This window comes from Opisthorchis viverrini (genome assembly GCF_000715545.1).
Source record: "Opisthorchis viverrini unplaced genomic scaffold opera_v5_119, whole genome shotgun sequence".
In the NCBI taxonomy this organism is placed as follows: domain Eukaryota; kingdom Metazoa; phylum Platyhelminthes; class Trematoda; order Opisthorchiida; family Opisthorchiidae; genus Opisthorchis; species Opisthorchis viverrini.
In genome coordinates, this window is record NW_008751775.1 from 1243509 (window position 1) to 1258475 (window position 14967).

General features: G+C 44.9%; 1 protein-coding gene across 1 annotated transcript; it reads right to left on the reverse strand.

Annotated features, from left to right (window-relative positions):
- Nucleotides 1-5687: 5687 nt before the first annotated feature.
- Nucleotides 5688-10490, reverse strand: T265_05997 (hypothetical protein; the record flags this gene model as incomplete). Its single annotated transcript, XM_009171149.1, has 2 exons — nucleotides 5688-5816; nucleotides 10182-10490. The coding sequence occupies 2 exons, from the start codon at nucleotides 10488-10490 to the stop codon at nucleotides 5688-5690; spliced, it is 438 nt and encodes a 145-aa protein (XP_009169413.1).
- Nucleotides 10491-14967: the final 4477 nt, after the last annotated feature.

Genomic DNA, 14967 nt, shown 5'->3' on the forward strand with positions numbered 1-14967 from the left:
AAACCAATCGTGGGCTGTCGACGGAATTTCAGCAACCTTATGGAAACTGAGATCAGATCAACTTGGTCGTGAGTTCCGACATCCAGCTAATATTCGACCATCGCATCGAACAAGCCCCCTTGATTCGACACGTTGTGTGAAGGGTTACAGAAAACGAATCCTAAAAAGACAGAGGGTCTCAATTCTTCACCGACTGAAGTAACGGGGACTTTGATGGAGATTGCAGATCCTCTGGTCGAATAGTTGAAGTTGTGGCTTGCGAGAAAATACTCAATCGCTGGGCGTCAGTCCTCGTAACACGAGTTTGAAAAACAGTTTCTGATGGTCGTGGTATCTGAAAGGATTGTGTCCAGATGAGCGACCGCAAGTAGCTTCCAGCACAGAGGCAACTAACTGCTTATGCGAATCAAGTCCAGTAAGGCGAATTCAACCCTGAGGCCAGGCACAAACCACTGCAAACCACTGCATTAGTATTACCAGAAACCCGAAGTGAATAGCGCGATAAATCTGGTTTCGTTCCAAGTGGTTTTGGGATGAATAACCTAACTGGGATCTTTGGTGCGTGTCTCGGAGAACCAACGTACATGGATCGGAGGGTGGAACAGTATCTGGTGCCCAATTTGACCCAGTCGCAATGTGAAACAAATCCTTCGAATCTGTTGGGGTTCGTTCTGATGTATTTTACTGTATTTACAGTATTTACTGCAACATTTGGGTGACTGACTGTTAAATCAGTCAGCAGGACCTGGAAGATGAACAAGTTGGGAGAAGTTAGTGGCTGGAGAGCTTTAAGGGTTGCCTGTACCACATTCTAGTCAATCAAGAGTCTGCTACCGCCACTCTTTTGAAGGTCCTCTCGTACGTCAACTAGTACAGTTTTCTGGGTCGCTTCTAAGGATGCGTAAAGCTGATTCGAAATCGGTTTGACCACAGACACGAGGTCTGTCTTACTTCAAGTTACGATAGCGAGCCTACCATGTGCATCACAGCTTGTTTCTTCCAGAGGTGGTTGAGAATAGAACCGCTTCAATCACCTAAGCATTTCTGAATTGTCTGGTTGGAAAAGCCCATTTAGGCCCAAATGCAAACGTTGAAAGCCGCAACGTGAAACAAATTCGTTGAATTCAGAACATCAGGTGAGTGCTTTTCACCAAGATTGTGTTTCGAGTTTTTTCACCCGGTAAAGGGTTAGATACGGAGTAATTGTTACGTAATCAACAGCTAAATGAATCAGAAGGGCTTGGGCGAAGAACGCATGGGTTGCGTCAACGAATGAGGAGCTTTAAAGGCGACTAATAATTCCCAAACCGAAAAAGGGAGTTTGGTTGGGGTACCCAATTCTCAGCTTCGAAAGTTTGACTAACAAGTCAGTGCGATCAAGTGAGTTTTGTACGGGGACTCTACTCCTAGCGTCTGATTCAAAAGTTCGAACCACGAGGCAGCGTTTGTTAGGGTTCTGTTTGGAAACCCTTCCCGGAGCCAATGACTCAGTCGTTTGACTTGCTTGGCTGTATGGGGTTGGCCTGGCCCGAGAACAGAGGAAGTAGGGCATATTTGTTTGACTCCCAACGCATCTGAGCACAGCAGGTGCCTTTTGAACACCACCGGACTCTGGTTTTAAAGGCCTCTCAATTGTATTGAATAATGCGCCGGCGGTCACGGTCAACCATCGGACCATTGGTGTGTGGTTCTTAGGACCGACCTTTTCTAACCAATCCTTCCTCGGAGAAGGGTTGCTTCCATAAACATGGTTATACTGGCCATCTGGGGGAAAGGCCTTGCTGCTTTCGCACTCCAATCGTACAGGACAGTACGACTTTACCTCCATACCAACTCGTAATAGGATTTATCCCAGTACATGAACCGCTTGTTCTTTGTTGATCTGCTCCGCTTCGGCCATCCTGGAAGGGTTGAACTTCAAGGGATTGAGTTCCAGGCAACGTGGCCCACAGTTGCATTGCAGCACCGAGGTCTGATCACCACAACGACATGGTGACAGAATTGAGTCTGGTCGATAACTATCATAACCGAGAGATTCAGGTGAATTCCAACGACGTCTCCGCTGACATCAAATGCCTATTTATCTCAGCATAAGTAAATTTTGTTGATCAATTTTCAAAACAAAACAAGTCCGAGTGAAGTTCGGGGACTTGATGAGCCTCGAGAAGGACGAAAACGACAGCACAATCGCCAAATTTTCATCGACCTTTAGAGTAGTATTGAATGAATGTCTTGCGCAACGGCATGGGACACGTTACGTCGAGTATCAGCTGTGACAAAAAGTGAGGTATAGACATTGAACTAGAATTGAACCCAGGTACCAGATACACTGACTAGGTTTTCATTGACGCAATCTTCAGGAAGTGTCTGGAGAAAAATTGCTTGATTAAGACTCTACGCTGCTTTCATTCCGGTTGGAAATAACAGCCAAAGGTTCGTCCTCTTCTGTCAGATGTTTACTCGATACTTGGTGCACTAGAAGCTACTTGCGGTCACTCATCTGGACACAATCCTTTCAGATACCACGACCATCAGAAACTGTTTTTCAAACTCGTGTTACGAGGACCGACGCCCAGCGATTGAGTATTTTCTCGCAAGCCACAACTTCAACTATTCGACCAGAGGATCTGCAATCTCCATCAAAGTCCCCGTTACTTCAGTCGGTGAAGAATTGAGACCCTCTGCCTTTTTAGGATTCGTTTTCTGTAACCCATCACACAACGTGTCGAATCAAGGGGCCTGTTCGATGCGATGGTCGAATATTAGCTGGGTGGCGAAACTCACGACCAAGTTGCTCCAATCTCCGTCTCAGTGAACTTAAAGGTATCATTTATGCCTAACAGTCTATTTTCGCATCATTTTCACCTTCTCCCTCGAAACCTTCATTCATATCTAAAATTTCTGCACACTCGTAAATTTGGTGAAAACTCCGGGTAGCCCACCAGTTACTCTGCCCTTCTTACGGCTCAATGGGGGGTTTACTCCCCGAATATCCATCGACTATACTCTGTACTGGGACACCGAAATGAACGTATGATGCGGTCAAAACGCATTCGCTGACAATTTGGCCGAATTCGAACTGAATCTCTCTTTTCTATTGGTTGATTGCCCCTCCTGTCAAAAAAACAAGTCAGTTTGTAAGTGCCGATGTCAGCATACGTAAAACCTTTTATTTTTCTTTTATTTTTCCTTTTATTTTATTTTTCCACTGGATTTTAAGGATTTTGCGCAGACACCACAAACGAAATCGGTCAAGAATCCGAACCTGCCGTCTGTATATATGGGCGAGATGGCCCAAGTGGTTGGAGCGCTAATTTACTGACCGGAAGGATGGTAGTTCGACCCCTACCACTGCCTCTCGACTTCGCTTGTCAAGATTTGGGCAAACTGGCAGTATCCCAGTCCTCGCCCTTACTTCGGAAGGCATGGCAGCTAGACACCGAAAGGGTGCTACAGCTGAATGATGATTTCATCTTCCAGTTGGCGGTATATTCGAGGGATCGCGGTACAATTTCACAAACAAAATTTCCGCATAGGGCTGCTGAAAGCTCTACCCACGACTTTCTTGGGAAGCCTAGTCTCCCATTTGAAAATAAAGCTGTACACGTGTTGTGATAAAGATTCATTTGCAAATTAGGTTGATGTTGACGGAACAGTGAATCGTTTTCCAACTGAATCTCTCGTATACAGTTTTCATCGTCCATATAAATAAGACTGAAGCACACTTTGATATCCCAGATGTCGTTCCGCTGGAAAAACAAAAAGATATTTTTGCACCAAATTCAGTCTCAGAATATAATGAACAAGAAACCCAACTGAATTTCAGTTAAGTCTGTCGCCAACACCTAAATTAACGGAAGGTTCGCTCGTTTGAGGCATCCTTTGAGCGACGACACTTAAGCCAACAGGCCGGAAGCTTCTTAGTGGCTCAGACAGTTCAACAAGTTGAAGACTTTATCTTCAAATTAGCTCGAGATAGCTCAGCGTTTCAGGTGCGAAGTTACTGACCATAAGATCCGTAGTCCGAACCCGACCTTGGCATCTCGACTGCTCCTGTGTGGCCTTGGACAACCTGACAGTGTTTCAGCCCTCGTACTTCCTTCAGGAGTGATGGAAGCTAGGGGCTGAAGAGGTGTTACAGCTGAACAATCGTCATTTTTTCTTACCTTCTTTCCAATGGGTATGATGTAGTTCATCGGGTTGGGTGTGGCAAAACCTGCTCGTCGTGGAATACTTCTCTGGCGCTCAGTGGTTTTATTGAAAGCCTGTGAAAATGGCAAGGGGGAGGCGTTCACATCTTTCGACATAACTGACCTGCAAGTGCACATGCCAGAGGGAGACATTACCTACGAGCCTGACCCAAGACAAGCCCGGTGCATGACGGCAGTCAGGCAGTTGTGTCGAGAAGTGATAACCTGTTCCCCATCAAAATTGGTCGCTTGTCTTGTTCTGTTCAACCACGTGTAGGGAGGTTCTCGTGGACCCCACCCAGGAAGACGCCAAGAGTTCGCAGCACCCGACTCTTAACAAAAGTGGAAATGCGATCAAAGCCTTCTTCGACATTTGAGTATCTCAAGCATCTGGTAATGTCAGATTTTGTTTGCTCCTCCCCCCTAGCACTTCTTCAGCACGACTTCAAATCAAGAAACAACTGGTGATCAAACGTTTGTTGATGCAACATCTGTAGTCTATTGAGCGAGGATGATCTCTGGGTACACTCACTTCTTCCCATTGTACGGTTAAATTTAGTATAAAATGCACTTCCTGGATAGGTGAGTCAAGCATGTGTCACAAAAACATGGGGCTCTACTCTTGGGATGACTATCGGAGTTGCCACTAGTATTTTAGGCAGCCAAGATATGGATATCTCTAGCCAGATACTCTCATTTCCACTCGCATTCACACGCAATGAATGTACAAAGGGTGCTGTGGGCTATCGGAGAGTTTTCAGCAACCTTACAAGTAGTGTGTTGTGTCTCGACAACGTAGTATGATATCTCGCCCATCGTACTAACTGAAATCTGAGGCAACCCGGTTCATCATATTCATCTGAAGAATAGTTGAGGCTCCCGTCAAAACCAAGTTAGTAGTATCTGTCAAATTTCGTTCGATTTGCGTTCAAAAGCAACCTAACAGCCCTTTGTCGCTCTTCGGTGACACTACTGTAATGCTAAACAACAAACAAAATTGAGAGCGTCACGCTAGTTTCCACGGGCTTTTTTTAAAAAAAGGTAGAAGTGCTCTTTGGAATTTGTGAAAAAATGAGTCCCAGCGATCAAAGTCAGATTGGTTTCAGCGGGTTTAATACTTCCCAGAACAGAAAGACTTTGAACTCCCAACCTTGAACCAGTTTTATCGGGGACAGTTAACAGTCTGTTTTGCAACAAAAAAGGCGATTACGCTGTCCATCGTGATGGGCAGTCGCACATCACGTAACGAGGAGAGTGTGGTCACAGCAAGCGCCGTTAAATATAGATCATTGGAGAGCTATTCCATCACCGAGGACGTCAATTCTCAGTACACTGGGTTGGTCGTCCAAGCAAATAAAAAATAAATAAATAAATAAATCAGCTGTAGCACCCCATGCCATACGAATGAGACACGAGGGCTGGGATACTGCCAGGTTGCTCAATCCTAGACAGGGGAAGTCGAGTGGCAGAGGTCGGTTCGAACCACTGACCTTCCGGTCAGTAAATTCGTACCAACTGAAACACGAGTCGGCCTGTGTGCAGCACATTCAGTTGTAGAACATCACAAACGTGAGATTCAGTTGGGTCTCCCGTGAGAACCAAATCGATTGCCAAATGAATGTATTTCTCGGAAACAGTGCAATTTGGGTTCAATTAGAACATAAGGTTGGTGGAAACTCGGCGACCTGTGTACAGCACATTCAGTTGTAGAATATCATAAATGAGAGATTCAGTTGAGTCTCTCGTGAAAAACCAAAATGATTTACAAGCGAGCGTATTTCTCGAAATCAGGTGTTTATTTTTGTGACGGGGTTTCTGAAATTTCAAGGACTAAACCAATCTCACAGAATGGATTAAGCCCGTAGTATAATTTCTACGAATTCGTCGCACTCACGCCTACCATACGCACAAAAACAAGATGGGTTTGAAATACTTTGACGCACTGATGCACCCTTGCGTAATTTGGATCCTTGCAGTTCAACTGAGAACAAATTAAGGTAGCTCGCGATGGACAACCACCAGAATACCAAGCTGTTGTGAACGAGAGCCTGAGTCGAGATTTGTCCTCAGTTGAATCCGATATCCAAGGGGTGTATGTGTGCTACTTATAAAACCAGAGTTTGAATTTCAAATGAGTCTCACGTCAATCACACCAATTTGGTTTGCGACTGATTGGTTATCAGAACTAGCGCATTTTTTTTGGCGTTTAGGACGAAATTTGAGGACTAGGCCTCTGCCAAACCTGGGAGCGGTGTTGAACTCAAATTACTGTTTTGAAAAATGTGTTTATCAACCGTGGTTGGAATCCCGTCTGGTAACATTTCCAAATTTAAAAAAATCGGTTGGCCAACCATAACTGCAGGGAAAAAGTTTGTGATAATTGTAAACCGAAACGTCTTCTGATTGGCTGAGATTGCATTCACTCGACAGGTAATAACTACCACTTTTACAGAAACGGTTTTCAACTAGTTCAGCGCGCTCATCAATTGACTGGCTTAGTTAAGTATGCCGAATTAATTAGCTAGGGGCAGAAATAACTTTTTCGTTCCGCATAGCCAGAGTCATTAAAAGTTGCTCACCCCTCAGGGACATTTCCAAACTGCCACTTCTTGTGAAGTATTGCCTGTCTGCTAAGTTAGGCTGGTTCTTAGGAGAAACAACTTACGCGCTGGACAGTTTGTTGTTGTCCCTCCTACCGTGATCCGTGAACTTGATCCGTCTCCCGGCCGCATTGATTAAACCCCCATACCAGTCTGGCAACCGCACTGATGAGCCGCCCAAGGAGAGGTCCAGTCGTTGAGGCGCTGCCACCCAAAACGAATTCAGTCGTGCCGCCCTGGTCAAGGACACGTGTCCCCTAGGCCTTTGATTTGCATTGACTAAACAATGTGTTCCCATGGGAACTAGTGCTGTTTTGCTGCGGCCTTGGCATCGCCGATTGTTTTCATGCCTCCGACTGTCTCAGCGAATGAAAACTTGGAGACATAGCAAAACTCTTTCGCGACCTGGGTAAGTGGAAACTTGCTCTGAATTTGTTCCCACTCGGACTATTGAGACAACACCCGAAATGTTGCATAAGCAACACGGAGCAAGACGGGACACGGTCTAACCGACACAAAGAACGTCTACAACTGCAATCGATACAGCCCCACACAAGTAACGAAGGTCGTGGGGAAACTGACAAAAAGAATAACTTCAGACTACATCTGAGTGAGGGCTAAAGAGCTTGAAATGTACGAGTGCGGAAGGCGGTAGTCAAAGTAAGAAATACATGTCTTTCCTTATCTTGGTCCCTAATATTTAAACGTTCAAAACCTTTATTATCAAATTAAAAGTAAATTAAACTAAATCATGTCAGTGAGGTCAGATTCCTGAAAACAGTCCGAGAACACCCCGAACCCTAGTGAGACTCTCAAAACTCATCAAAACCACTGCAGGTAAGCGGTCAGTTATCTGGGCGAGGAAAGCCAGCTGCCGATGGGGCACACAATCAATCAATCAATTCAGGAACGGCCCAAGATGGTGATCATACAGGAGTGCCACAGAAGCACGGCTGATGATGAGGATGATGATGATGATGATGATGATGATGGTGATGAGGATGATGATGATGATGATTCGGATGATGATGATGATGATGATGATGGTGATGAGGATGATGATGATGATGATTCGGATGATGATGATGATGATGATGATGGTGATGAGGATGATGATGATGATGATTCGGATGATGATGATGATGATGATGATGGTGATGAGGATGATGATGATGATGATTCGGATGATGATGATGATGATGATGATGGTGATAATGATGACAACGATGATGACGATGATGACAACGATGATGATGATGGCGATGATGAGCGTTCACCAAAAGCCCATTGGGCATTCTGCATTGAAGTTCGGAAGCATACCTTAAGTACTGCGAGGCCCCTTGTAACTTTTGCATCCGCTTGTTCGGAATAAAGCTGTTGTGTTCCTTGTTGGCGAGTTTTTCGACACCTTGGGCACCGGAGCGGTAGTTAGTTACAACAAGTCATCAAACAACAACAACAAGCCACAGAACTAGTGTGGCGTTGTAACAGAGGGTCAAAACCCCTCAAGAGTGACTCGGGACGTTGGTGAGATTTCAACTCGATCTTGATGACAACGATGATGATGATGGCGATGATGAGCGTTCACCAAAAGCCCATTGGGCATTCTGCATTGAAGTTCGGAAGCATACCTTAAGTACTGCGAGGCCCCTTGTAACTTTTGCATCCGCTTGTTCGGAATAAAGCTGTTGTGTTCCTTGTTGGCGAGTTTTTTCGACACTTGGGCACCGGAGCGGTAGTTAGTTACAACAAGTCATCAAACAACAACAACAAGCCACAGAACTAGTGTGGCGTTGTAACAGAGGGTCAAAACCCCTCAAGAGTGACTCGGGACGTTGGTGAGATTTCAACTCGATCTGGTTATTCTAACATGCACATGTCGGTGGAATTAATCACAGAACATTATGAACGTATGCAGCAAAATCGTTCCACAGTAGCACCCTTCCCGTGCCTAGCTGCTATGCCACCCGAAGAAAGCACGAGGACTGGAATGCTGCCATCTCACAGTGAACACCCTCCACTATATTCCCTTCTGCACAGGGCAGCTCTTTCTGGTCACCACCTCTTGGAAGAACAGTACAGTTTGTCTAATTGCCCTATCCAGAACGAGCTTACACATTGTTGTTGCTGTCAATGCCTTCTGTCTGACTACAACACCAGCCAACTAGTAGGCTGACAGTTAACATGAAAGAGGGTTGTACCTTTCCAAAGGGATTCGAGCACACATTCGGTCGCTCACATCAGCTCACTATTTCACTAGAAGCCTTTCTTGACACACTATTCGAATTTCTAAATTAAGTCGCTTGAAACACAGTTGGGTAGGTCAGTTATAAGTTTCGATCGATCGTTCCAACCCCCGTCTAGCTAGTCCTTTTCAGTCGAGATGTCTTTGTAACAAAACATCTGATGGGAATGTAATCCATCCGTTTTAGTTCTCCCATCAATCGTATGAACTTCTTCAGTGAGAATGGACTCGCTGCCGAAAGGAGTCGATAGGACTTCGATGTACTGAGCACGCATTTGTCATTTTAGACGTTATCTTTCCAATCTCACATGCTACCAGATTGGTTTACCTACTTAGTTCCGTTAACAGACATTTGGACGGTGGCTGGATCCGCACCGACTCATGTATTTGGAATACTAACACGCGGGAAGTGGCCCTCAAATTTGATGCTGTAAGTGACCGCACTTTGCCTCACACCATATTGACTTAGTATCTAGCCCAGGGGGTGATCTAAAACAGCGACGTGTAGGTTGATTGTATGACAAAATACTGGGCAGTCAAAGTCGACTGAATCGTGATCAAGTTGTACTCCACAGCCTGGAGTTTGAAAGCACAAGTTAACTGGAATGACAAGGCCACAGGAAGCTTGTAATGAGTTAGTACAGTTAAATGGATGACTAGAGTTTTGGAAATATCCGCGTTTATATAACTGAATATACAAATATATAAACGGAATACTTGGATCACACAGCTAGAAGCGGGACAGAGAAACGAGAGCCCCATTTGCGTACAGTGCCATCCTATGTCTGTCTACATAAACGATAGATGGCTAAGATATCATCAGAACGAGGACATCGTAAGTGTTCCTGACCTGATTCCGGGTAATAAAGAGATTGTTGTGTGTGTATGGGTGTGTGTGTGTGTGTCTACCACCAAACCCACGCACACGTCAGTGAGCGCAATCCGTCCACATGCCCCACATGGTAGGTGGGCTATCGGTGTCTGATTTCCTCTGTCGGTGCGCTATGACACTTTTGCGTGTGTACGTGCGTGCGTGCGCCCCACATGCGACCGCAACAAACGCTGTGATTACACAACTTGCGCGCCAGCATTTTCTATCACGCTCGACTAACTCCCCCCCCCCGCCACAGCTCGACCACAAAACACATCCAAGCAGCGAAACAACACCGCTGGAGGTGTGCGTGGGTGGGCTATTGTTGGTGTTGTTTCGCCATGTGACTCATAGGTGGAGAGCAGTTGGTTGCCTTCCGGTCTGCGGGCTTGCTTGCTTGCTTGTTTGCCATCCACCCCGGTCTCTTCTGAGCCAATCGGGACACTATGCAGGTGGCCCGGGTTCGAAACTAGCAGACAAGCATAGTGCCATAATGCACAGTTTGGCGAGTCGGACGGTGTTCCTGTCCGACCTTGGGGCGTAGTATTTGGCGAGCAGGTTGACACGTTCTTTGAAATGGACATATCGGATGTGCGCTCATCAATGAAAAATGTAAGTTACATGTTTATCGTTTTGGCTAGATTTAGATCTGGTAATCGAACTACTTTACACGTAAGAGGTCATAAACTCAAAGAGTACCTAGAAAATACCAGATTTTCCGGCAAAAACTTCAAGGTTTCTCTACATATAGCCAAAGTTTCTCACGTGTTATTGTCCAACTAGAAACCACAGACTGAAAAGCTCTTTCTGCCAGTGTTCCCCTCAAAATGTTGTTCAATTTGTGGTGTAGGTCTTGCGTAGACCCGTAGGTTTCTTGGATCTTTTCCAGATAAACCCTGCCAAAAAATTTACCTCCACCACCCAAAAAAATAGAAGAAAGAGGATATGAATTTGTACTTTAAGTTAACATTGAAGAGGGTGAAATTGGGACATGGCATTAATAATTTGCATGAAAAGATTCGTCTTTCGGTACCTTTGCTTCCGAACGAACTCACACAAGTAGCTGTCCACTAAAGATCGGTGTCTGCCGCGTTGGCGTTTATTCTGCATCTTGTAAACGAGCAAAACAGATTCGATGGTTTGTGTGTGAGCTTCCGTCGTTGGATCCACAACGTTTTCGGAATGATTAACCGTTTCATGTCAATCACCGTTTCAATTCCTTGGCATGATGTCCACACATTGGAGATGATGATTGAGTCGGGAGCAATGCAGGCCTGGGATGTGTCAAGAAACGTATTGCCGTCTCCTTGTCATGAACGAGAGTCGAAAGCGTCAGAAAGTTCATTGAGAACGAGAGTTGAAAGCTTCAGAAAGTTCATTTAAGATTTTACTTCCAAACGGAGAAAGTTTTCGCACAAAATGAGCCTAGATGCGAAAAAGTAGTTGTTTTCCTCAAAAATAGGTCAAGATTGTGTGCGCACCCTGAATTGGAGCTGGCGAAATTGGCGGGGCTTAACTTTTCGCGCATGCACTTTTTGCATTAGTGGTAGGACTGATCTGGAAAAGATCCGGTTTCTTCATGGCGTCGGTGCGAAGCAAACATCAATATATTGTGTGAGCTGCGAATAACTTTCCAACATCTTCGATGACCTTTACAAGTTTATACTCATGCGTACCAAAATGCATTATGTCATACTGTCAAAGACTTGAACCATCAACAGTCCAGTCCGGTTGGTTGACGCCAATAGTACTTCGGTGGATACACAGTACAATATTTGTTTTCAAGCGGCTGGATTGATAGTATACCAGAATGAAACACCGTGTCTGTGTGTCGCTTTACGAATTCAGAGAAATAGGTTATGGAGGTCTCGATGATTCAGTTGGCAGAATATTCGAGATATCGCAGTATATTTTCATAAAGGAGACTACTCATAAGGTTGCTGAAAACCCATCGACAGCCCACGATCAGTTTCGCCCTCCTGCTTTGGGCTCATCAGGTAGGCGCAGTCCCCGAGTTTCAGTCAGCATTATAATCTACTTGAACCCAAATTGCACTGTTTCCGAGAAATACACTGATTTGCAAATCAATTTGGTTCTCACGGGAGACTCAGTTGAATCTCTCGTTTATGAAATTCTACAGTTGCTCATTCCTCGATTTTCAACAGTTTTGTTGGATGGGATAAGTTAGTCCCACGAAGTTGAAAGCCCTTGCGCATTGTGTAGGCAGCACGACCAGGGTGGAATATATTGTGTTTATTAAGAAAACTACCCACACGATTGTTGAACACTCTTCGACAGCCAACGATTATTTTCCCCCTAATCAAGGCTCATCAGGTAGTCGCAGTCCCCGGCTTCCGTCAGCCTTCCCGGCTTTCCGTCAGCCTTATGTTCTACTTGAAACCAAATTGCACGAAATTAGCGAATATACACTCATGTTTCAGCTGGTATGATATTCAAGATATGGCAATACGTTTTGTCCATAAATTAACACACTAGGTCGCAGAAGGCCTTTCGATAGCCCACGATCAGTTTCACCCTTCTTCGGGCTCATCAAATAGGCGCAGTCCCCGAGTTTCCGTCAACCTTATGTTCTACTTGAAACCAAATGGCACGACACTAGCAGAGTACACTTATTTGCACACCAGTTTGGTTTTGACGAAAGACTCATCTTGAATCCAGCTGAATCTCTCGATGATGATGCTTTCAAGCAACTGAATGTGCTGCACCAGACCTCGTTTTATTTCAGTTAGTAATGAGTAGTGCATTACGTCTATACTTGTATCACGATATCTCGAATATCTCTTGAACCTGATGGAACGCAAAACACCCATGAGAAGCTGTGGAAATGATAAGATACTGTTCTATTTGACTTATATAGTCGTCCGCAAACTCAGCTGGGTTCCAGGTGCGTCTCTCGTCCAAACCAAATTGGTATGCAGATGATTGCACTGGTATAATTTCATGTAATTTGGGCTCAAGTACAACATGGAGTTGACACAAACCCGGATACTGTGCCTACCTTATTTGCCCCAAGACGGGAAAAACCAGTCTCAGAGTTTTCGGCAACCCCAAGAATTGTGTCTTACGTCAGTTCAACGGAATGTCGTGTGAGCAGATTTCGGATTCCAAATCACCTTTGGGGAACGCGGTTGTGTCAACCGACTCTCAGCGGTGTTGTTCCTGGATATGTGACACCTATTTGTGGATGTGAATCGAAAACAATGCTTCAAAGGAGGAATGGAGCTATTAAACATTATTTATATCAGAATATTGTGTTTCTGTGAGTGTTATAGGTGTGCAGATTGACCGCCCGTCGTTCACTAGTTTCTGGGTAGATTATTGGTCGAGTTGATGCAACTCTCTAACTCTTTGCAAGAAAAATAGACTTTGTCTGAACGCATGAAAGCAAGCTGAAAATCCCCAGCGGCAGTATTCGTGTAGCAGGTTTGACGTTAAAGGGAACATCGACCAGGCGTAGTCACGCTTACGAGATGAGTTGGTCCAAGAAAAGCGGTGAAGTCTTTTCCACCAGTAGATAGCCGGTTTGCAGCGGAAGAGCTAAAAGTACCGCATCGTAGCTTCATTTGTTTTGAAAATCGCCGGCTTCGCTTGACTTATGCTAGTGCTAACAGAACCTACGTCCTGGAGGTTATTAGTTGAAGGGAACACTGCTCGTTTACAAGTGGTTGATCAGCAATCCAATTAATTGCTACATATATGGGATGTATCGCCAATTGCTTGTTTTACAATTGGTCAAACACCGATTAGTTCTTTTCTTGTTGCGTTACCCTCTCCTCTCAGCCCACATATCACAAGTTCGAATCTCTGTAGGATGTCGGACTGACATTTAACTGTTGTGAGAGTAAAACTAGAGCCGAGTGCTTCGCTACTTGCCACGTACTAACTGGAATCTAGGAGTGACCGCTACACAATCGGGGGGCTTCCAGATTCTGGAACATCTTTACCCCAGAGCGGGGTTTGATGTTACTAAACTGTTGCATGAATAGGGCTATCGATAACGTTAACTCGTTTGGGCAAGTCATCCAGCAAGTTGCTTGGATTTAGAAATTGAACGAACATCAATAATATCTTTCTTTACGAGTGGTTTAGCGAAACTCAGAGGAAACTGTGTGTACGGGATTGTGACCTGAACACAGTTCAGCAACCAAACAGAGGAGGCATGCTATTTGGTCTGAAAATATGTGCTTAGGTAAAACGTAAGGTTGACGGAAACTCGGAGGATACCGTTCGTGGGTTGTCAAACTGCTTCCAGCAAACTTGTGAGTAGTATGTTCCGTCTAAAAGTATGGTTGTTCAGGATGTGAACAACCAGGAACTGTTAGAAATCGATTTAGGCGTGGTTAGATATCTGTCTTGGGATGAGTCCAGTGGGGTTAAAGGCACTAATCGGGCGCGTTTTTCGGCACTGAATACTTGTGTATGGCGAGTTAATACTTTTAGTAAACGCAGCGAGTAGTTCATCAAGTTGGAGAAATAGACCAGTCACACTACAAACAACCGGTTACCGGTCGATGGCTCTCCGCACCGTTCTGCACGAAAATGGGATTTGTGACCTGTTCTGGGGGATGGCCACCAGGAAACCGCAGTCAGTGAGGAGTTCTTGTATTGCCTTAATCCAAAGACCCTTCTCCTCTTGAAAGGACTACTCTTGAAAGAATCACCAAAATTCCTCGGGCGAGGCGCCGGGGATAGGTTATTTTCACGTTTCAAACCAAGTCGAAATCAAGGCAAAAAGAAAGTGAGCACTTCTGAATTAGCCTACGTAGTATGGCATAAAAATTGTCGTACAGAAACGCACTAAAGGATAAACTTTTCACGATGTTGTTGAACCAGAACACTTCCATACATGCGCCTGATGGGGCGTTTTCTCCTAGGCTTGATCATCAATTATGTAGACGGGCCTCTGGAATTTGTTGAGAAAGACATAGATGCATCCGGGGAAGCTTTCGTCAAAGCTTCAGTTGATACGATATTCGAGATATCGGGATACATGCATAGGTGCAATACACTACTCATAAGGTCTCTGAAAATCCTTCGACA